This window comes from Apiotrichum porosum, assembly GCF_003942205.1.
Source record: "Apiotrichum porosum strain DSM 27194 chromosome Unknown scaffold_1, whole genome shotgun sequence".
NCBI classification, from domain to species: Eukaryota; Fungi; Basidiomycota; class Tremellomycetes; order Trichosporonales; family Trichosporonaceae; genus Apiotrichum; species Apiotrichum porosum.
The window spans coordinates 2,100,102-2,121,506 of record NW_021167108.1 but is presented as its reverse complement, the minus strand read 5'-3'; the positions used below and the strand labels follow the sequence as shown (position 1 = coordinate 2,121,506).

The 21,405-nt window shown below is 62.2% G+C and overlaps 7 protein-coding genes across 7 annotated transcripts; 2 read left to right on the top strand and 5 right to left on the bottom strand.

Moving 5' to 3' along the window:
* Positions 1-132: 132 nt before the first annotated feature.
* On the bottom strand, positions 133-2,118 carry SES1 (Cytosolic seryl-tRNA synthetase; the record flags this gene model as incomplete). The annotated part of the gene is made up of 4 exons (XM_028616576.1): positions 133-1,164; positions 1,276-1,508; positions 1,902-2,015; positions 2,100-2,118. 4 exons carry the CDS (start codon positions 2,116-2,118, stop codon positions 133-135), a joined length of 1,398 nt encoding a protein of 465 aa, XP_028480433.1.
* A 462-nt stretch (positions 2,119-2,580) lies between these two features.
* On the bottom strand, positions 2,581-4,364 carry EHS24_000755 (uncharacterized protein; the record flags this gene model as incomplete). The annotated part of the gene is made up of 5 exons (XM_028616575.1): positions 2,581-2,593; positions 2,641-2,762; positions 2,819-3,316; positions 3,368-4,090; positions 4,149-4,364. 5 exons carry the CDS (start codon positions 4,362-4,364, stop codon positions 2,581-2,583), a joined length of 1,572 nt encoding a protein of 523 aa, XP_028480432.1.
* A 306-nt stretch (positions 4,365-4,670) lies between these two features.
* EHS24_000754 (uncharacterized protein) lies at positions 4,671-6,457 on the top strand (the record flags this gene model as incomplete). The annotated part of the gene is made up of 3 exons (XM_028616574.1): positions 4,671-5,341; positions 5,397-5,681; positions 5,725-6,457. 3 exons carry the CDS (start codon positions 4,671-4,673, stop codon positions 6,455-6,457), a joined length of 1,689 nt encoding a protein of 562 aa, XP_028480431.1.
* A 207-nt stretch (positions 6,458-6,664) lies between these two features.
* On the bottom strand, positions 6,665-8,285 carry EHS24_000753 (uncharacterized protein; the record flags this gene model as incomplete). The annotated part of the gene is made up of 4 exons (XM_028616573.1): positions 6,665-6,669; positions 6,843-7,038; positions 7,207-7,326; positions 7,443-8,285. The coding sequence occupies 4 exons, from the start codon at positions 8,283-8,285 to the stop codon at positions 6,665-6,667; spliced, it is 1,164 nt and encodes a 387-aa protein (XP_028480430.1).
* A 505-nt stretch (positions 8,286-8,790) lies between these two features.
* Positions 8,791-11,248, bottom strand: EHS24_000752 (uncharacterized protein; the record flags this gene model as incomplete). The annotated part of the gene is made up of 3 exons (XM_028616572.1): positions 8,791-10,308; positions 10,391-10,795; positions 10,862-11,248. The coding sequence occupies 3 exons, from the start codon at positions 11,246-11,248 to the stop codon at positions 8,791-8,793; spliced, it is 2,310 nt and encodes a 769-aa protein (XP_028480429.1).
* A 4,365-nt stretch (positions 11,249-15,613) lies between these two features.
* EHS24_000751 (uncharacterized protein) lies at positions 15,614-16,652 on the bottom strand (the record flags this gene model as incomplete). The annotated part of the gene is made up of 3 exons (XM_028616571.1): positions 15,614-15,741; positions 16,195-16,493; positions 16,549-16,652. 3 exons carry the CDS (start codon positions 16,650-16,652, stop codon positions 15,614-15,616), a joined length of 531 nt encoding a protein of 176 aa, XP_028480428.1.
* A 2,209-nt stretch (positions 16,653-18,861) lies between these two features.
* EHS24_000750 (uncharacterized protein) lies at positions 18,862-21,177 on the top strand (the record flags this gene model as incomplete). Its single annotated transcript, XM_028616570.1, has 3 exons — positions 18,862-19,346; positions 19,573-19,665; positions 19,731-21,177. 3 exons carry the CDS (start codon positions 18,862-18,864, stop codon positions 21,175-21,177), a joined length of 2,025 nt encoding a protein of 674 aa, XP_028480427.1.
* Between the last annotated feature and the right edge of the window lie 228 nt (positions 21,178-21,405).

The window sequence follows — 21,405 nt, the reverse complement described above, 5'->3', positions numbered from 1 at the left end:
ACCTCACACACCATACACACCAACGCACTGAATGCATCGACGTTCATAGGCTCACCCCGCGCGTCGCTCCGGTCATATCGCGCCTGATGTCTACCAAAATAAAGAAAAGTTGTAATGCGTCTCCTCTACATTCTACTTCTTCTTGGAGGCGGCCTCCTTCTTCGAGGTCGTCTTGGTCGGCAGCTCGGCAGTGAAGGGGATAAACTCGCGGCCCTGCATGTAAGGCCTGAGGACCTCGGGGATACGCAGACCATCGGGGGTCTGGTAGTTTTCGACCAGGCAGCACATGGCGCGCTCAGTGGCACACAGCGTACCGTTGAGCATGTGGACAAAGCCAGTCTTGGCGTCGGCCTTCTTGTAGCCCAGGCGGACGTTGAGCGAGCGCGACTGGTAGTCGGTGCAGTTGGAGCACGAGACGAGCTCCTTGTACTCGCCCTGGAAGGGGAACCAGGCCTCGAGGTCGTACTTGATCGAGGCGGCGTTGTTCAGGCCGCCAGAGACAATGTTGACGACGCGGTAAGGGATACCGAGCGACTCGTAAAACGCGCGCGAGACATCGACCATCGAGTGGAGCATCTCGGACGACTTTTCGGGCTCACAGACGATAAACTGCTCAACCTTTTCAAACTGGTGGACACGGAAAATACCCCAGGTATCGCGGCCGTGCGAACCGGCCTCCTTGCGGAAACAGGTCGAGTAGCCGGCGTAGCGGATAGGAAGCGACTTGGGGTCAATGTTCTCGTCAGAGTGCATGCCCGAGATGGGCTGCTCCGAAGTGGCAATGAGGTAACGGTCGTTCTCCTCGTTGCCGTCGTTGGCCGAGACCTTGTACAGAGCCTCGTCAAACTCCTCGAGCTGGGCAGTGGCGGCCATGATCTCCTTGCGCATCATGAAGGGAGCCTGGATCTTCTTGTACTCGCGCTTGCGGAGGAAGTCGAGACCGTAGTTGATCAGCGCCTGGTTGAGGTCGACACCGTCGTTGGTGAGGAAGTAGCCACGGTGGCCGTTGATCTTGGCACCGCGCTCAGTGTCAAAGGCCTCGAGGCGGTAGAGGACCTCGTGGTGGGGAAGAATGTCGGTCTGCTTGTCCTCGACAGTGAGCTCCTCCGAGTTGCCCTTGTGGTTGGGCTCGGGGTGCCACAAACGCAGGACCGGGTTGTCGTCCTGACTCATCAGCCAACCATACACAACTTTGGGCAACGGCAGGAGGGGCGATAGCTAGCGGCCGTTTGGAACAGCTAGTGCTACCCACCCGCTCGTCACTGCACTACTCACCTCGGTAAGCGAAACGTGGCAAGTGGGGTCGACAATGTTGCCTATCCTAGCAGCCTTGGCGTCACGCTGCTTGGCGAGGGCGGCAGCAGAGGCAGTGAGCTCGACAATCTTCTTGTCGTGCTCGGCCTTCTTGGCGAGGAGCTCGGTAGCGTCACCCTTGGCCTTCTTGATGGTGCCAATCTCCTTCTGGAGAGCGTTGACGGCGCGGCGCTCGCTCTCCATCTCGTACTGGGCTGCAGGTCATGGCATAGATGGGGGAGGAGGCGAAAGGGTACAGGGCAGAGGGGTAGACGTGTAGTGGTCGAGGACATGGTCAAGTTGAGGACGAGGCAGCGCCACCGTGTATTGCGTGGCAGGCGAGAGAGAGATAGACACACACACGACGCGGCACAATTCCCGACATCAATGATGCGAGTCAATTCCATCAGACACGGTCACCGGGAAGGCGCGGGGGGGAGGCGGGTTTTGCGGTGGCGCGCGACAAAGACGGAAGGTGGGATGCGGACGCGCCAGAAGCACACAACAGGGGGTGGGGGGAGGTTGACAAAAGACGGCGAAGGGAGGTTGAGGGCAGGAACGAACCAACGTCAGCTATGGGTACAGCGAACAGTGGGGTTCGTACGCACCGGCCTTGTGCTGGTTGAAGAGCTCCATCACCTCGTCGACAATCTCGACGGGCGCGCCACGCTTGCGCTGCGACTCGCGCACGACCTCGGGGTTGCCCCCCTTGTCGGTCTGGACTGTGGGGAAGACGTCAGTGCTGGCCAAAACGTAGAGCCAGAAGCAACAGCTCGGAGTGTAAGATTGTGAGCTGCAGGACGTACAGTGGATGAGGTCGATCATGGTACAGTGAAAGTTGTGTTGTTGAGAAAGGATCAGTGTGCTGGCTCTTCACGTCAAAGTGATGATCGTCTCCCTTCCAACAAATCCAGAAATTACCTTGTTTGAGCCTCCCCGTTAGAATGGATGGCGGTGCCTTGCGCGCGAGATCCCACTTCGCAAGTGCCACCCAGCCAACACTTTGGAGTCGAGTCGAGTCGAACAATGCACGGCTACACACAGACACACACAATGCACACGGTTCATGCATGCTCTAAGGGGAGAGGCCTCTATCTCCCCAGATCCACAAGACAGAAAGATAACACGGACACAGACAGAGAAAGATACCGCACGCGGAAATTGTTATGCGGGGGCCACGCACCACGCGCCAGGTTGAGCCTGTACCGGCCTGGCCTGTACGGAGAGAACCCAAGAACCAAACACACGTAGTGCAGGGAATGCAACAGACACGGTCCTTTTACACATCTAGTGGCGCCAGCTGGGACAAGTCAGTTTGCAACTCGCATCGCTCCACTGCCAACTCACATCTTGACGGTCTTGTCGCGTCCACCCGAGACGACCTTGTCGGCCACAAAGTCGACGCAGTACACCTCGTCGGTGTGGCCCGGGAGATCAGTCTTGATCTTGAACGTCTTGAGGTTCCAGAGCTGGGAGCGAGGGGTTAGTAAAAGGGGGAGTTGGCAGGTGCACCTGTGCGACTCACTTTCAAAGTCGAGTCCTTGCTCGCGCTGACGAGCAGGCGCGAGTCGGCACTCCAAGCGAGACGGTAGACGGCAGCGACGTGGCCACGGAGGGAAGCCACAAACTTGCCGGTCTTGCCGTCCCAGAGCTTGACGGCATTGTCAAAGCCGGCCGAAGCGACGAAACGGCCGTCGGGGGAGAAGGCGACGTGGTTGACCTGCTTCTGGTGGCCTGTCAAACGGGCCAGGGGCTTCTTGGGTGTAGCAGTCGACGAGAACGAGGAAGCGGCCTGGTCGGGCCACAGGAACAAGGTGTGGTCGTCCGAGCCGGTGACCATGGTCTCGGACTGGTTGGCAATGTGGGCACGGTAGCGGGCGAGGGCGAGGGCCTTGGCCTCCTCGTCGTCGGCGGGCATCTTGCCGTGGTGGTCAAAGGGACCGGTGCGGAGGACAAAGTCGGTCGAGAGCGTCATCGAGTTGACCCAGTGGGCGTGCTCGTTGAGCGTACGGATGAGCTTGCCCTGGAAGGTGTCAGCTGAATCCGTGAACGTGGACGATCAGCTGCTACTCACGTCAACACCGCTCCAGACCTTGACTGTCCTGTCCGAGCTTCCGGTGTAGATCACATTCTCGCCTCCCCAACGAACAACGTTGATGCTGGCCGAGTGGCCAGAGAGCACAAACTCAATCTTGCGGGTCTGGGTGTTCCACACGCGGATGGTGCCGTCCTTGGACGCCGAGGCCAGGCGCTGCGACTGGCCCTTCTTGGCAAGGTGGAGGGGCTCAAATGCCAGCGACGTGATCCACTTGGTGTGGCCCAAAAGCTGCTGGCCAGCCTGCTGGCCCGTCTTGGGGTCCCACAGACGGATCTGGCCGTCGTGGCCACCGGTAGCCAGGAGCTTTTCGCGTGCGTCCCACTCGACACACAGAACCCAGCCCCTGTGGCCCGTCAAGGTGTGCTTGGGGGTCTCAGACTCCATGTCCCAGATACGTGCGGTCGCGTCACCAGATCCCGTGGCGGCATAACGACCCGTCGGGGACTGGGCACAGCAGAGGATGGGCGAGGCGTGGCCCGCCAGAGTGGCGGAGCAGCGACCGACGCCGCGGACACGGAAGACGGCCTGCGGCTCGCACCACAGCTCAAAGACGTCTTCGGGGGAAAAGGAAGGGGCAGTCGACGACGAGGCAGCAGGACGGAGAGCGTCGGCCTGGATCGAGTCGTGGATCGCAACGCGGCCAGACACGGCCTCGCCCTTGGGCACGAGGTGGAACGCGTACGGCATGGGGTCCTCATCCTAGGGGCAATGTCAGCATACTAGGGTGACTTTACATGTGCACAGCAGTGTAACTTACCTCGCCCTTGAGCTTGTTCACGAGCATCTGGAGGGCATCGCGGCCAGTGTCTGCAGGGAGGTTGACGGCAGGACCGAGGTTGGCGCCGGTCTCGGCATTCTTGAACTGGACGACGACGGAAGGAATGGGCTCTGCGGGAGCAGGAGCAACTGGCGGCAGAAGGGACTTGGAATAGTTGGACTTCTGCCTCTTGGGGGGCGGGAGCTGGGTGGCCATGGTGCGTGCTGGTTGTTTATGGGTGGTTGCTCAATGGTCGTCGCTGGTTAGAGGAAGTCCTTACGGCTGGGCAAGACGTCAACTTTTGGGAGAGGTCACGTGACTCGGTCGTCTTGCCGCTCGGTCGCCACAAGGCATTAGGATCATGTGTTCTAAATGGATTAGAAAAGCTGCTTCTAATCAGTGTCATCTCACCGCCCACGCCAATTCCTCTGTTGCGTTCTTTCGTCTTTACTCCCAAACATCCCTCCATCTCCCTCCACTTGCTTGGTCCACCCCGCGCTTCTCCCAACAACAACCAAAACAATGCTCAAGGGCGACGACGGCTACCCGTCCCCCGTTGTCAGCGTCGCGCAGATGGACATGTCATCCGAACTGGCCAACCAGGCCGCAGCCGAGGCCGCCGTCGCTGCAGCCATCACCGAGGCCGCCAGCGCTGCGGAACGTGCCGAAGCTGCCGCCGAGCAAGAACAAGCACACGAACAGGCCAAAGCTCTGGCACAGGCCCAAGCCCACGTCGAAGCGGCGTCGGCGTCGTTGCGTGACCGCGAGCACACCGATGCTCAGGCGCCGAACAGCGTCGGTGTGAGCGTTGCGGCCTCGCCGGCGCCCGTGGGCTCGTCTATCGGTGTCACGGACACGGCCGCATCGACCACCATCCACCTCCCTCTCCCTGGGCCAGGCCACGGCCCGCCGCCTCCTCCGACATACACGCGCTCCCGCGGTGGTGGTTTTACGTTTGGCGCGCCGCACCGCCAAGCGCCCGACTCGCCGCTGTCGAATGCCCAGCAGCTGCTTGTCCTGCGCGAGTTCTATTCCCGGAACCCAAACCCGGGCAAGAAGGATCTCGAGATCCTTGCTGAGCGGACGGGCCGGCCATGGAACAAGATCCGCGAGTATTTCCGTCAGCGCAGAAACAAGCTGCGCGGCCTCGTCGACCTCGAAGGCATGGAGGAGCCTGGACGCGCGACTGGATGGTGAGTGGACGAGTTTGCTGGTGACTGCCTCCCCCTTCAGCAAGCTAACATGCAGGCTGCAAGTGACCTACCGCGCTGGACCGTCCACGGCGACCGTCTCCCAGCTCTCCTTGTACAACGCGTACAAGACGCGCTTCGACCCGTACGCGGCCCAGAGCCCGCTCATGGGCGGCCAGGAGCTCATCCAGCTCGCATGCGCCACGTTCCCCGGCTGCGAGATGGCGCGCGACGAAGGTGACTATGTCCTCCGTGGGCTGCGAGACAAGGACGGCGCGGCGGCCGAGGCCGAGTGGGACCGCGGGGTGGATGCGCTGGTGGAGCCGCTGAGGGGCTCGACATGGTAAGTTGGCGGCGGTTTCAAGCACTAGCCAACTAACATGCAGGCTCCTGAACCACTTCCAGCACCAGTCCGACCCAGCTGCGCCGCCCTCCGTCTCCCAGACCGAGCTGTACTCTGCGTACGCGGCGCGCTTCTCGTCGCTCCTCCCAGACGCCGAAGAGGAGGAGACCACCGCCGACGAGCTCAAGGAGTTTGAGGCCGACATGGGCGGCGCAGGCGACGACGCCGAGATGGACGACATCAACTCGTTCCTGCCGCCCGCGGCCGACGACGACACCCAGGCGCAATCTCGCGACGAGGATTCTGCCGCCGACGGGACCGGTGTGCGGGAACACCGTCTGCTCAACCCCGTCGAGCTCATCACCCTCGCGCGCATGACGTTCCCCAAGGCCGAGCCGGCCATTGACGAGGACGGCCGCTTCGTCATCCGCGGCCTGGAGCGGCGGGACGGCGTGGAGAAGGGCCGGGCGGGAAGGAGCATTGACATGTTCCCGTTCGCGCTCGCGGCGCAGCCCACACCGTCCGACCCCGCACACCCGTTCACGGCGTTGCTCAAGCGCAAGCTGGCGCTGCTGGCGCCCGAGCCCGAGCCCAAACGCCGCGCCGTCGGTGGCATCGGCGTCAACATTGGTGTACCACCCGTTGGCGTGGCACAGACGCAGCCCGAGCCCGAGCTCGAGCTCACCGACGAGGAGAGGGAGCTGCTCGAGGGGTTGCAGAGGTTCAAGGGCAGCAGGCTCGGACGCGAGGTGAGGGACGTGTGTGTGCAGCAGTAGCAGTAGAAGCGAGAGAGAAAGGTGTAGCCAGCAGCGGCTCTGTGGTCTGTGGCCAGTGTGGCCAGTGTTCGTCTAATATAAAAGATCCTGTATGTTACATTCGCCCATCCTGTCTATCTATAACGCGCACCCAAGAGAAGCAGAGAAGCAGAGAAGCAGAGAGGCAGAGAGGTTTACCCAGCGCGAGACCGGGGCGGGCCATATCCGCTACTCTGGACATGCCCATACCTCCCACCTGCGCTCGTCGGCCGCGCGCCCGCACCAGCGCCAGCACCCGCACCGGCCGCCGTCGGCCTTGCAAGCCGCGAGGGAATCCCCGTCCCTGCCGGCCTGCCAATCGCGCTCCCCCCACCCCCGCCCATACCCCCCACGCGTCCGCGCGCACCCCGCACGCCAGACGCGACACCGCCGCCGCCCGCCCGCACGCCGCGCGTAGCCTTGGCCGCCTCGGCGGCGGCGGCCCGTTGTTCAGCGGCGCGCTGCTCGGCCTCGGCGCGCGCGGCCATGGCGGCCTGTTCGGCGACGCGCGCCTCTTCAGCTGCGATCCGCGCCGATTCCGCTTCGGCGAGGGCGCGTTCGTCCTAAGGAGGAAAAGTGTCAGTGGTGTGGTGTGCAGAAAAAGTATACAAGACGGGAGAGGGGGGGGGGGGGGGAGTTGCTGTCGTAGACCGCAGCGTCTTTCACAGCAAGTAAGCCCAGACATCCCCCCGCCCCGCCTATCGCCACGGCAACGGCACACGGCCACTTACATCGTGCACGCCGGTCCACTTTGGGTTGAGGATGAGTTGCTGGGTATGCAGCGCCTGGCCCTGGAGCGCGACGTAGTGGTCGAGGAGGGCGTGTGTCTGCGCGACGCGCGTGGCGAGCCGCTGTGTGTGTGTGTCAGTGATCAGTGAACAAACCCCGTCATGTCATCCCCCGCTACTCTGTCTCTATCCATCGCCATCGCCTGCAAACACGAGCCCACGAGCCCACACCCACTCACCTCGTTATGGCCCTTTGCGTCCGCCAACGCGCGGTAGAACCCGTCAAACACGGTGTTGAACCGCCTCAGCTCGGTGAGGCTCGCCTTGAGGCGCTCGTTCCTTGCCTCCTGGCACGCGGCGGCCGTGTCTGCCGTGTCCTCGTCGCGCGCGCCTGGCTGGTTGCTGGCGTCGCCGTGCTCGCTGCCACTCGCGCTGGTCCCGCTGGCGGCGCTCGCCGCGCTCGCGGTGCTGGGGTGACGCCCGTGGCCGAGCCGACGCTGTTGGTGTTGTTGCTCCGACTCGGTCTCGCTCGCGTGCGCGCCGTCGCGCTCCCCCTCGCCTTCCTCTTCTTGTTCTTCTTCTTCCTCCTCGTCGACGGCAGGACCGAGGGCGGCTCCGCCGGCGCCGCGCGTCCCGCGCGTCAACGTGCTGGGCACATTGGGCGATGCGCCAGCCGCAAACAGCGAGAACCGGGGCTTGGGTCTACGGCCTACGCCCAGGTCAAGGTCGAGGGCAGCGTTGGCGTTGAGGTCTGCGCCGAGGGTACGCGACGACATGGCCGTGGTGGTCGTGGACGTGGATCCAGAGGCAGAGGCAGAGGCGGAGGCAGAGGCAGAGACAGAGGTATATGCTGGTCCAGAAGAGGACGACGACGACGCAGCAGAGGGGTAGTATCGTGCACCCCCAGCAGCAGCGCCCGCTCCCGTCGCCCCCATTGTCGCTGTCGCCGGTAACGCGCTCGTGCGCATCAGGGGGCTGTCGTCGTCCTCGCTCATGATGCTGAGATCGGCCAGTTCGAGCGTCGCGTCGTCGTCGAGCAGCCGCGCGCCGGCGCGGTGCGCGAGGAAAGGTGAGTCGTCCATTGATGACGGGATGAGACGCGTGCAGGACGGTGGTGGTGGTGGTGGTGGAATAGTAGGAGATCGGAGAGAAAGATGGTGGACGGCGGTGGTGGTGGTTGGTGGTGACGGCGCGACGTTGTTGACAACGGAACCAACTGGCCGGCCAACTGGGGCGGCGGCCGCGAGCCACTGGCGCTGATCCACTGATCTGCTGAACACCGTCCCCCTCGCCACCTTGCATCTCTCCCAACCCTTTTGTGCACCAGTGCCATGGAATGGGAAAAAAAAGGTGTATACATGCAAATGGAAACCCTCGGTGACCTAGAGCGCGTGTACGGAAAGTGGTTATGATACAGACAGATTCGACCTGGACCGTGTGGAAGCGTTCCTCTACTGTGGTGGTGGTGGGGGGGGGGGGGGGGGGGGGGCGGAATGATAATAAACAAAAGAGGAGAGAGAGAGAGAGAGGGAGAAAAATCTAACAGCCAGCAGCCAACCGCGCGCGGCCTATAGGCCTATAGGCCTACTACTTTGCGCCCTTGCGTTTCTGGCCCAAGCCGCCAAACTCCTCGCGCGCGACGAGCCACATGGCCGTGACGTTGACGACGTCCTTGAGGTTTTCCTCTGTGAGTGCGACCTCTTGGCAGATGCGCGCGGCCATGTCGACGCTGTTCTGGTTGACGTTGGCGACGGACGTGGGCACCTCGGCGAGGGAGATGCTCTTGAGCGACTGGGGGATGCGCAGCACACCAATGACCTTTGGGTGGTGCGGGGTCGGGGTGAGCGTCGCGAGCAGCTGGCGCTTGTTGGTGCGCTTCACCCAGACGGAGAATATCCATGGCGTCTCGCTGTCCTCGGGGTCCGAGTCGTACGCGTCGTCGTCGTCGACCACCACGTCGCATGTAGGCGGGCACGACGAGTCGGCCACAGAAGACGCCTCGTCGGCGAGCTCGGCACCGTCCGAACTGGCGCTCACGCGGCGGGGGACGGGCGACACGCCGCGACGCGACGCGGGCTGGGCGGCCGCAGCACCGTCGGCACCGGCGGCGTCGACCGTCTTCCTGCGCGGACGCAGAGGGAGAGACGTACGCGAGCCGTAGGGCGAAGGCGCGGGCGATCCGGACCCCGAAGCACCGGCAGGGCGGGCAGGACGACGACGACGGCGACGTGCCTCGATGGCGTCACCTGCCGGGTGGTTCTTGACGATCATGGACGCCGACGGTGCCATGCGAAGCTTGACCCACTCAAAGACAACCTCGTCAGAGCCGTCACCAGGAAGCTGGCCAGCAACGAGGTCGAGACCCGCCGCAGCAGCCGCGACGAGGTGCGCAGCCCACCCGTCCGTGTTCTTCTTGGCCCACTTGCGCACCGTCCAGGTGAATCCGATAGGCCGTCCTGAGCGGACAAGCTGGAGGACCTCGCCCTCGCCTTCGGACGGAGGAGCTGTCTCGGACGTGAGGCCAATGATTGCTCCCGAGCCGTACAGGACCATCTCGCCGGTACGACGGGCCACGACCGATGGCGCGAGACCAAACGTGGGTGCGCCGACCTGCATGGAGAGCGTCGGGGTCATGGGGGTCGCCGTTTCGTTCGAGTACGCGGGCATCTGCGGCGACGACGGTGCCGAGGGGACCGTCAGAGTCGAGCCGGCGGCGCTGTCGACGGTGAGAAAGTTGGAGCTCTTGGACGGGACCATCTTGTTTTGGCGGCGGTCGTTGTTGACCCGGGGAGACGTCAAGGGTTCGGCGCTGCCGCGTTTGCGGAAGATCTTCCCAAAGAACTTTTTGGCACCATCCTCTTGTGTCAACGAGCTCTCCTTGCCATTCTCCATGGACGACCGGACCGACTCGTCGACGCGCGAGGTGGCAGGCGTGAGGGACGACATGTTGGAGATCATGGACGCTGGCCGGCCATTGTTGCGGTGGCCATTGTTGACGTCAACGGACGGCCGTGGCGAGCCTGGCATGAGGCCCGCATAAGGGAACCAGATCTCTGCTGGCTCGAGGATGCCGACACCCGTGATGTCGAGCTGGCGCTTGCCAAACTGTGGGATGTTAGTCATATGAGCTCATGAGAATTGCCCCCCTCCCACGCGCCCCCTGCGGAAGTCCCGTGTTTTGACTCACCTTTGCCACCTTGCTGTCTGTTCCCGCGTCGGTCACGACCGAAGGCTGGACAACGTTGTGGACGGCGAGGTTGTACAGGGGCACGATACGCTTGCCTGCCGCGGTGCTGGACGACGCGCTGGCCGTGGTGCTGCTGCTCGAGTGTGTCGAGGTGATCGAGTTGGAGCGTTTCAGTTCCGTCACGGGAGGCAGAGGCTCGTGCTCTGGGGGCTGGCCGACGGCGTCCTCCGGGTTCTCAAACGACCCCCGCTGCGGGGTGCTGGGAACAGACGAAATGTCACCCGAACGCGTGGCCGCGTCAGAGGCGACACGGTTGCGTGGTTTCCGCTCGGGCATGACCAGCTGCACCTGGAGGTTGAGGGGGTTCTTGCTCGACGTGGGTGGTGGCTTGACCAGGATAAACGTCTGTTGGCCAAGTGGTCAGCGGGTGGTGTCTCTCTCTCTCTGGAGAAACGTTGAATTCCGGCTCACCTCAACCTTGATGCGGCGCTTGGCCCTGTCGCCTGGGACAGCCGAGATGCGCGATGCAACACTAAACCCACGAGGCCGACGGGATGTGCCAGTGCGCGGCGTGTCCGAGTCGAGGCCCGGGTCGATCACCACCGATGTGGGCGCAGACACCTTGCGAGGTGTCACTCGGGGCCTTCCCGAGTGGCCTTGCTCGCTGTCAGAGTCTGCCGACGGGTCGCTCGAGTCACGCGAGAGGATGGGCTTGGGCCTCGACGGCCCAGGCTCGGGGGAATCCCTGTCATCGAGACTGCTGTTGTTGTTGGGGGTGCTGTCGTCGAGGTTGAAGAGGTTGAGGGGGTTCGGGATTGCCGAGAGGACGGGGATGTTGGAGAAGAAGCCCGGCGCCATCGTGCGATACGCGATGTGGGATTGGGAAGAAGACGAGGAGGGAGGGAGGGGGTCGTGCGACTTGAGCCTGACACGGGGAGGGGAGCACGCAGAGCCCGTCGCAGTCAGGAATGTGCTGTTTGTGCACTGTACACGTCAAGCACCAAACGAGGTGGGACGAGGTAGAGACCAGTCTACGGTGCCAAGGCTAGGAGCGAGAAGGGTGGTGGTGAGGTGGCGGGACTCGCGGAGGCGTTCGGCACAGAGCGGCGGACGATGCGACTTGGCTAGTGACGTATTGGAGGGAGAGGGGAACGTTTGGTCTTTGGCGTGCGCCGTGGTGGTGTGGGAGATGGGGGGGGGGGGGGGGCGTAACTACGCCTGCGCAGTAGAAGGACTGGAGATGTGGATGTGCTGGACGCGTGTGAGCATTGAAGATACAGACTGGAGAGGGAGAGGGGGAGACAAGAGACAGAGAGAGAGATGAGAGATATGTGACGAGCGAGCGAGCGAACCGAGACGATGACCTGCAGACCCCCCGTATACACTCCTTGTCTCTCCCGTGCAAATGCGCAAGCAACAGAGGCATGTATGTGTGTAAACGCGCGCGGGGAGAGGGGGACAGAGAGCATGGGCCGGGCCACCCATATTAAAATTGCTCCCGTATGGACATGGCGGCGCCCGTCAAGTCATGATGCAATGGGGGCCATCTGGCCGTGCCGTGGGTGGGTGGTGTGTGCATGACGCGTCGCAGCATCAGATATTGTACTTACCCAGGTGGTGACGGCAGAGAGTGTGCGTATGCAGGTGTTGTGGGTGGATGATGACGATGTGGGGTGTGGGTGGAGATGATGATGGCGGTGGGGCGATGGGGGGTTGAAATGGGACTGTGGTCGTACGAGCCTGCTGTGTGGGTGGTGGTGGTGGGTGTCTGGTGGTTGTGAAATGCTCTGGGTGGGACGACTGGGATTCCGGTGGCGAGAAAAAGGACAAGACGGCACACACAGGGAGAGGGCCAGGCTCGCTCTCCAGGCAGGCAAAAGGGCGATCGGAGCAAAAGGGGGCGAGGAGCCAGAGGGCCACAGGGGGGGCGGCCAAAGAGAGGAAAAACACGTACACCCGGCCGGCGGATAAGGGCAAACCAAGCCTCTATGTGTTTCTTTTTGGCGTGTGCAGGCAGGTGGCCGTGGGTGGTGGCCGAGTCCCCGAGCCAAAAGGATCCAACGAGCAACGGACAGAAAAAAAAAAAAAAGAGGGTGTGTGGTGGAACAGAGGTAACAGAGGAGCACAGGTGTCCTGTGTCCTGCTAGGTGTCGCCGTGGGTGTCCTGGCAATGTCTGTAAATCACAAAACTTCTGTTACGCCGATCTACAGCGGCAGCAGCAAGCAAGCAAGCAAGCAAGCACGCAAGCAAGCAAGCACGCACGCAGCTACAGCAGTGGTCCAGTTGTCCAGTGGTCAAAGTCGGAAAGGCGGCAGACGCGGCGGAGACGCGGCGGACGCCGGGGGGGGAGCTTGAGAGGTCGCTTAGGCAGTGCTGTTTGACACGCCCGAAAAGAACGTTTAAAGAGTGAGACTCTGGTCGACACCGAGAATAGCTCAGAACAGAACAATCGGCACAGCAGATGACGAGCAAGAGTGAGGATAGCGAGAGAGTGAGAGAAGACGATATCCGTCGTGTATGTGTGTTCAAAAACAGACACACCCCACACCCCACCACCACCTCGCTCTGCCGTGCGTTCCCGTTGTGATTTGTTTTGGCCTCGGCATCTCCATGGGTGCCCGAGCTCCGTCTCTCTACCCCTCTCTCCGTGTGCTCCGTACGCGCTGTACGCTGTAGCGGTCTGACACATGGCGCTTACGCTCGCTCAGCAGGCGGCATCGGAGCGACACCTATCGGGCTGCGGTTGCCGTTGCTCAGGTTGGCCCATATGCCAAGCCACACATGCCCAATGTCGGGGGCCGGGGGGCAAGGGGGCAGAGGGATGCGGCAAAAGGGACGACCCCACCCACTGGCCACTGGCCGCTGGGGCCGAGGTTCGTTCGCCGCCGGCCAGCGACGGAAAGGTTCGGACGCTGCTGGGCCAACACGTAAGCCCCCCTCTGTCACCGACGGCTCTTGTCAGCTGGGTGCTTGTCGCGTTTCTCGGATGCATTCTGACATGATGAGCCATGGGAGGAGCCATTTGTGCGCTAGGCTACGAGTCGTGTTCCAGACCCACGGGTGTCCATCATCTCTCTCGGCCGGCCACCCTTGGGGGCTATCTTTGGGACCAGGCAGGCGTATCATCATCCTCATCGTCATCATGTTACGCAACTCACGCATAACACACATGCACAGCCTGGCACTGCCACAAGAGCCCCAAGGTACCAAGGTACCAAAAAGGTGGTACATACAGACGCCGATCCGTCGGGCTTCAACGACTCGCGCGCCGGTTTCCGTCGGAGGCGACACTGGAACCGGCGGCGCACACTGGGTCGTATTGTAGATACGACGGATCCTGTCAACAAGGACGCGTGTCGTTGGACTGGGCCTCTTCACCTCCTGACATCGCCTCGGGATTCCCGGTGGGCTCGATATCGCTCCCATGTTGTGAATCCTTCAATGTCCCAGGTGCCCCCTGTCCAAGCGCCAAGGGGCAACACGGCGCTATCGAGAGACGTGCAATGTGGAGTGGTGCAATAGACAGCCTTGCAAAGGCGGGGCGGGGCGGGCTTCTCCCACCGCTGCACCCCAGGTTGGCGAGGCCATGCAGGCCGCCAAATAACTCGCCAACTAGGAAGTGGCGTCTCGAAATTGCCACCTGGGGCAGGAACGGTGCACAGCTGAGCACTGCAGCGGCCATGGATCATGGAACCCAAAAAGTCCTGGTGACTGGTGGCCCCAAACGCCAAAGCAACAACATCAATCCGAGCCGTCGCGGTCTCCGATGACCTGTGCGGTGGCAGTAGTGTGTCTGTGAAAAGCAGGCGCGGAGCAGAGCAACAGACGCGCCACTGCCGCCCCCCCCCGCCGTGACCGCGACGGCTCGGATTGATGTTGTTGCTTTGGCGTTTGGGGGCCACCAGTCACCAGGACTTTTTGGGTCCCAAGCTGTTCTCGTCCAACCCTGTTCCTCGCTCTGGCCAAAACCATACGTCCTCTCTGATCCGCGTATCCCATCCACGACTATAATGCCGAAGCAAAGCCGCCAAGACGCCCACTGTCCACATACAGCGATATGGACGATGGACAGAACGGTCTCAGCATCCCAGGAACCGTCACAACCGAAAAACGGTGGGCTATCCGCTGATCCGCTGATATTGACCGAAGTATACCGAGGTCTAAAATGCCACGGGCGCAAAACAGTTCTGTCATGCTGTCAGTGAATGTGGCGCGTGGCATCCACGGCCCACGTCGACTGCTGCACCGGCGGTTCCGGCGGCCGGAACCGTCCTGTCCGCTTCTGCATGTCTCTGGCAAAGGACGCCGTGAGCCGTGAGACGAGCCCACCGGCCACCGGCCCCGCTGATCAAGCCCGGCGGCATGTCTGGAGCGCTGAGCTCAGCGCGAGCGCACCAGCGAGCCAGCCAGCAAACGAGCGGCTCGCTTGCCAGCTGGGGGGGGGGGGGGAGTGGGGAGGGAATCTGGGGACCTGCGTACGCACGCCGGCCGCGACTTGCTACGAGATAGGCGAGTTTGGATTTGAATTCGGTATGGCGGCCAGAAGAAAGCCAAAAAACGCCCAGCGCGCCAGCGCCGGGACGAAACGGAGTACGGAGGGGGGGCTCGCATGGATGCCAAATAACCTACACCCCCACTGATCATCGCTGATCATCACCAACTCGTGCAACGCGTTGCGTTGCTCGCGTTCTCTCACGTTGCTGACATGATGTGTTCTAGGGATTGGCAGGGGACGTTGGTTTGGGGGTGGGGGGGGGGGGATGGAGAGGGAGGAGCGGGAGCACAGACGCCGGTTCCGACGTTGCGGTAGATGTGTGTGGCACACCGAGGGGGGTGGTGGATTCACGACCGTCGCGCTGTCGACTGTACATTGCGTGTATGGCGGCCGGGCGAGTGTATCCTGAGGATCTCAGGCTAGAAGCTCACTCTAGGAAACGGACCGCACTAGAAACATCGGGGGGGAGGGAACAAACCAAACCAAAAACAAAAATGGACACGGCGGTAGATGACGTACAGCGAGTCTAGTCAAACCGTCGACGTTTTAGTGAAAGGCAAGGCAGGCCGTCGAGTGACTCGCCGACAGACGGTCACCTCTCGCGAGCCCTGACAGAGACATGCCGACACGGACACGGTAAACTGCGCGACGACCCAACCCCCTCCCCCTCCGTCGGCCCGTAGCCGAGAAAGGTGTAGGTAAAGTGAGGGTCCAGTGGCATTAATCCCTAGCCCTCCATGCCACCCCCACCACACTCATTCATTTCCAAAGCCTTGAAGCTCTTTGCCTTGTCGAATCGAACCCCCACCGCTTGCCTGGTCTGGAGCCCAGCGCCAGACGTGGCTGGCTGGGTTTCTGTCACCTTGTCACAGATCAGAGATCACAGTCACTTTTCAGTAATTTGGCGTGCGCCGATAATCCTGAGACCCCACCGTCAGTGCCATCAGTGCGTGTGGTGTGTACCGAGCACGAAACCGAGCACATGCCGGTGCCACATCCCCGTGCGTTCGTGCCCAACGCCGGCGCACGCGGGCCAGCCCCACACCGCAGGCCGCAGGCCGCAGCGCGCCGGTGCGCACTGCGCAATGCGCAATGCGCAGCGTCTCGTCTCGCCTCGTCTCGTCCATACGGCGCACACCCACGGCCGTACTCGCGCCGCGCCGATGGGAGCGGAGAGGATGCGGGGAGGATACGGGACCCGTGGACCCGTGGCCCGTAGACCCCGGGTGCCGATGACATGCTGATGTGACCGGCGACCGACCCGCCGTCCTTGTCCTCGTCCTCGCCGACCCCTCCCTCGTTCATGACCATGACCGTCGGCATCATCGGCACCGATGTTGACAAAAGCACAGGTCACCGCGTCAGGTGCGGCCACAGCACCCGTCGCCTCGGGCACGGTGAGGCGAGACGGGGTTGATGTGTGCAGGTTGGCACCTTGTTGATGTAGGAGGCCGAGGGGCGCAGGAGACGAGTGGAGTGAATGGGCAGGACGCAATGTGCCCACTGCCACTGCCCAGCGTACCAGCGTGCATGCCATCACTCGGAAAGCAACGCCACGACGACCCGTTAGGGAGGAGTGAGGAGCGAGGTTTGGGTATGCTGCGCCACTGTAGGGGTCGAGTTTTAGCCGGTCAGCATATGAGCGTGTCGATCCTGACGAACCCCCCATCCTCGCTCCTGGCGTCCTGAGCGGTATGGTGAAGTCTGAATTCAGTCGTATGATCGTATGACCTGACACCATGCCGCGGTTCCGGCTTGTCTGCCATGCTTGCGGTGGTGTACGGTGGTCTATGGTGTCCCCCCCCGGTGTTTGTTGATCCAGGTGCCACACAGCCGCCAACAGGTTGGTTTACTTTGACTTTTGACTGAAGTGTGCCAGTGTGTTGACCCCCAGGGCCGTGGCATTTCATTCTGCCCAGGTGGCCAGGTGGCCTGTCACACTCGACCCATTGAATGAAAAACAGTCTGCTTGGCACTAGGACATGTGGACCCCACCTTTTGGCTCGCCGTTTCCATCGCGTGCATCGCATCAGGCAGCGTACCGGGGTACCGGGGTCCGGCGTTCGGCGAGGAAGTGGTCGGATCGTGCCGAAAACAAGCTCAAGCCACCCACCACCATGGCGTCGTGGACGGCCATTGCTTCTCGTGGTGGCTCTCGCGGTCCTTCCATGCTCACCACTAACGTCTTTGGGATTGGTTCTGTGCGTGAAACTCTGAAGCAGGTCGGCCAAGAGCGGCAAGCTGCCTGCCCGAACACGACCCCCCGGGCGGGTCCCCTTCACAAGGCGCCGTATGCACAGTGCACAGTGCTGGTGTGGCCGGATGGCGTCTCGCCTGTTGGTCAACTGGGCGTTTGGAAGTGGCCAGTGCGCCAGTGCGCCAGTGCAGAGTTGCACAGTTGGTTCTTTGTGCTCAGTGCGGGATCCAGGACGGTTTCACGTCACATGCATGCATTGTACTGTTCCTGTACAGTAACCGGATGGAAGTCATGGACGTGGCGCTCGCTTGCGTTCCTGCAACATCTGGACAGCAGTACAGTAACCTAGCCAATGCCAGACCGTCCATCTCATACGCACCGTACGAGATCCAGCCCCCAGCCCATGGGCCATGTACATCGAGAATTACCTGCCGGATACCGCCAGCATGTCAGGTGTGCACATCGTTACACTCGCAGCAGCAGCAGCACGCAGTAGTGGCCACCGCCACTTGTGTGTTTACGTTCACCGCAGCCCATCTAGTATGAACGTCAACAAACACCCACCTTGCAATGAAACCAATCTCCAAATGACCAAGAGGGAATCTGTCGCGTCGTGTGAAGGTGACAGCACACGGAAGCCTAGAGCCCTCTTGTCAACAACAAGTGGTGGCCAAGCGGTGTGTCTCTCACAGAGGGAGGCACAAACAGGCGTGGCGACTGTTTAGACCATCGACTATATATGGCTCGTAATATATTCCCGATCAATTTACAAAACATGGGTTGAGCGATCAATTGGCCTTGTTGTGTGCGCCAAACACCAATGCATGGCATGTGATTTGGCCCACACACTGCGTACAGTACACTGCTTGGCACTCAGCCTCAGCGTGCCTCCTAGGAATTCTAGGACGGGTGGAGCGTGATCTCGTGCCAAAACAGCCCATCCGGCAGACTCTCACGACGAAGCGGGGTGGTTTTCGCGATCAAACGATCAAGCGAATGTGTGTCACACATTTAGGAAAAACAACCCGAGCGAAACAAAGCCAGCCAACAGCTTGGCAGACAGCCTGGAGCCATTCCAGCCCTGGCAGTAACGCTCAGAGACTCGGAGACGGTCAACTCAATGGACATGCACAACAAGTGCACACGACTGGGCTCCCAGAATCCCCCCTCAGAGCTCGCAAGTACGGAAACGGCCCATCCACGTCGCTGCCAAGTGTTTGACAGGGCGGGCGAGACAGGACTTTTTTGTTTTGCGTCAGCCAACCAGGCGCCGATCTCGCCCGCCCGTTTTTTATCAGATTGCAACGGCGTCCCCCGTGGCCCGTGGGCGATCACATCCCGAGTCAACAAACGCTGTGCAGGCCGGAGGGGGAGGCGCCACTCACAGCGAGGCCATCACGCATCGCACAAGCTCTGGCAACTGACAATGTGCATACGGGTGGCTCTGTGGGTGGCCAGTTATGTGCGTCCGATTGTGCATGCATGCGCCTGCCAAGACAAAAAAGAAGTAGGCACTGAGCGTCTGTGCTTCCTGCGCGCTTCGGATTCGGGCGATTTCCCCCCCCCCCCCCCGCCCCCCCACAGCCACCGCCGTTGCCGCGCAGCCCCGAAAGAGAGAGAGCGCGAGTAACCCGCCGCAACCGAGAATCCATTGTGTCACCCCTCTCTCACCCACCCACCGGCCGTTCCATCGCAACTCTCTGTGTTTGCCATCGCTCTCTTTCTTTTTTATTCCTCTCAACCACTCCATTCCCTCGCACACCCCACTGCATGGCACCATGTCCGCCCGCTCGGCCTCACTAGAGACATCCGAGCTCCTCCCAAACGAGTGCAGCACCCCCATCCGCCGCGCCTCCCCTCCCAACCACCACCACCACCATGTCACCACCTCTCCACTCATGTCGTCTGGCGCACTCGGCATCTCGATACCACCGTCCCGCGGTCGACCCACCGAGCCCCCGTCCTCCCCCTCGGCCAAGACGCCCACCTACCTCGGTTCACAGCCCGTGACGCCTGCACGCACCGCCAACGGCGGCGGCGGCGGCGTGTCGGCCAACTCGAGCCGGTTCAACAGCACCCGCCTCGACCCGCGCATGGCCGCGACGCTGAGCTTTTCGCCCGAGCAGCGGTCACGCAGGCTGTCCAATGCCAGTGTTGTGCGCAGTAGGAGTGTCGCCGACTTTCACGACGACGGCGGCAAGCTCACGCGGAGCCGCGCCCTGGCCCTCGTTGCCGTTTGTCTGTTGAGTGTGGGATCACACTTGTGAGTAGCCCCTGCCCCCCCCCGCTGCCCCCTGTACTGTGTGCTCTGCTGGCTGCGCGTCGCCTACTCCTCTGGGTATCTGGCACACCTTGTCTGCCTCTGCGCCGTCGCTCCCTGCGTCGCTGCAGGCTGGCTCCACTGCGAGCAGCAGGGTGCGAGCTGTTGTTTCCCAGAGCACCGGCGGAGGTTCCGGTGCCTGCTGCAGACCAACGCTGACATGCTACAGCACAATGTATCTCATGGGCCCGTTGAAGAGCCGTCTGCACCGCGAGCTGGGCTCGAGCAACTCGCAGTTCTCGCTCTTGATCTCGGCGCTCAAGTAAGTGCTCGCCCCGACCGACCGACCGACCCCTCGGCCTCGACGTTTCCATACTAACGCTGCAGCCTCAACTCGACATGGACGCCGCTTGTGGGTGGTATCCTCGTCTCACGCTTCGGAACCGGCTGGTCCAGTGTCGTGACTACCGGCGCTGTGCTTCTGGGCGAGATCATTGTGTATTTCGGCGTGACCCACGGCAACCTCGTGACCATGGCCGGCGGTTTCTTCCTCTTTGGGCTGGGCATGACACCGTTGATGGTCGTGCAAGAAACGCTTCTCGCCAAGCTCTCCCCCGGCGGCCACTTGGGCTTGTCCCTCGCCCTCGGTCTTGTCAGCGGCAAGTTTGCGTCCTTTATCGCCGCCATGTGCTCGCTCCCGCTCGCCGAGGCCGGAGGCGACGGCATGCCATTCTTCGTCGCCCTCGTCCTCTGCGCCACCTCGTTCATCGCCAACATCCTCCGCTTGACATTTAGGTGGGGCGAGACGGACGAGGCGGAGCGTGTGGCCCCGCGCCGTATCGTCAAGTGGGACGGCATATCGCGCCTGGGAGACGTCTACTATGTGTTCATCGTCATGAACATTCTCTGTGGCGCCATCTGGTCGCCCTTCCTCCACCTGAGCGCCAACATTGTCCAGGTCCGCTTCAGCCTGTCGGAGTCCCAGGCGTCGTTCAACGCAAGCGTCCTCCTGGCCGGCGCCATCATCCTGTACCCGATCACGGGATACATTACCGACCGCCACGGCTCGGACACGCCGCGCACCACGTTCCAGCTCTTCCACATCACGTGTATCCTCACCCTGTTCGGATACATCTACCTCGCGTTGCCCGTGTCGCTCACCCAGACACCGTGGCCGGGACTCATCTCGTGGGCGCTGGGCCACGGCGCGTCTCCGCTCCTGCTGGTGGTCATGGTCGCGCGCATCCTGCCCGTGGCCCTCGTCCCGCTCGGTCTGGGCATGCACAAGGCCATGGAATCCGCCGCGTCCACCGCGTCCCAGACCCTCGCGGGCCTCTGGCTCGACTGGGCAAAGGACCACCGCGGCGGGCAGGACAACGCCGCACACGGCCTGCTGGTCATCTTCGCCGTCGTCAACGTCCTCCAGATCCTCTCGGCCGGCGGCCTGTGGAAATTCGAGTCGGCGCGGCGCACCGCGCTCTCCCACCGCCCCTCGGGCCTGCACGACCATGCAGACGAGTACGAGCGCCTCCCGCTCGCCGCCGACGCCGAGCAGGGCGGCGCCGGTGGTCTCGGTCTCCGCGCGGCGGCCTCGGCGCGCTCGTCCTTGTCCGACGACGACTACGAGAACGACAGCAACGACGACGACGCCCGGTCCGCGTCGTCCTTTGACGATTGCCTCCCCGCCGCCAAGGGCGAGGTCGAGGAACCCCAGACGGGCCTGGCGCGCACAGACGCAGAGCGCGCACGCGGAAAGACAAGTTTCAGGATCTGCCTGTGTTTCCTCGTCAGCGTGTGGGTGCTGTTCATCGCTACTGCGTGGCGCAAGCTGTAGCCAGCGGCGGGTCTGGGGGAGGTGGTGGTTGGTGGGTGAGAGGGAGAGGTTATAGGAATCTGAAGTGTTTTTTTTTTACGCCCCCAAAGGTTGACGACTGTCTGTCTCCTCGAAGGCAGGACGGTACACACCGTGTATGCATGTACTTGACGATCACGGATGGCACGTTTGCGGGCGGCAGGCAGCAAAGTGGCACGAAGGATGAAAGGTTGACGGGTGCGCACTGTG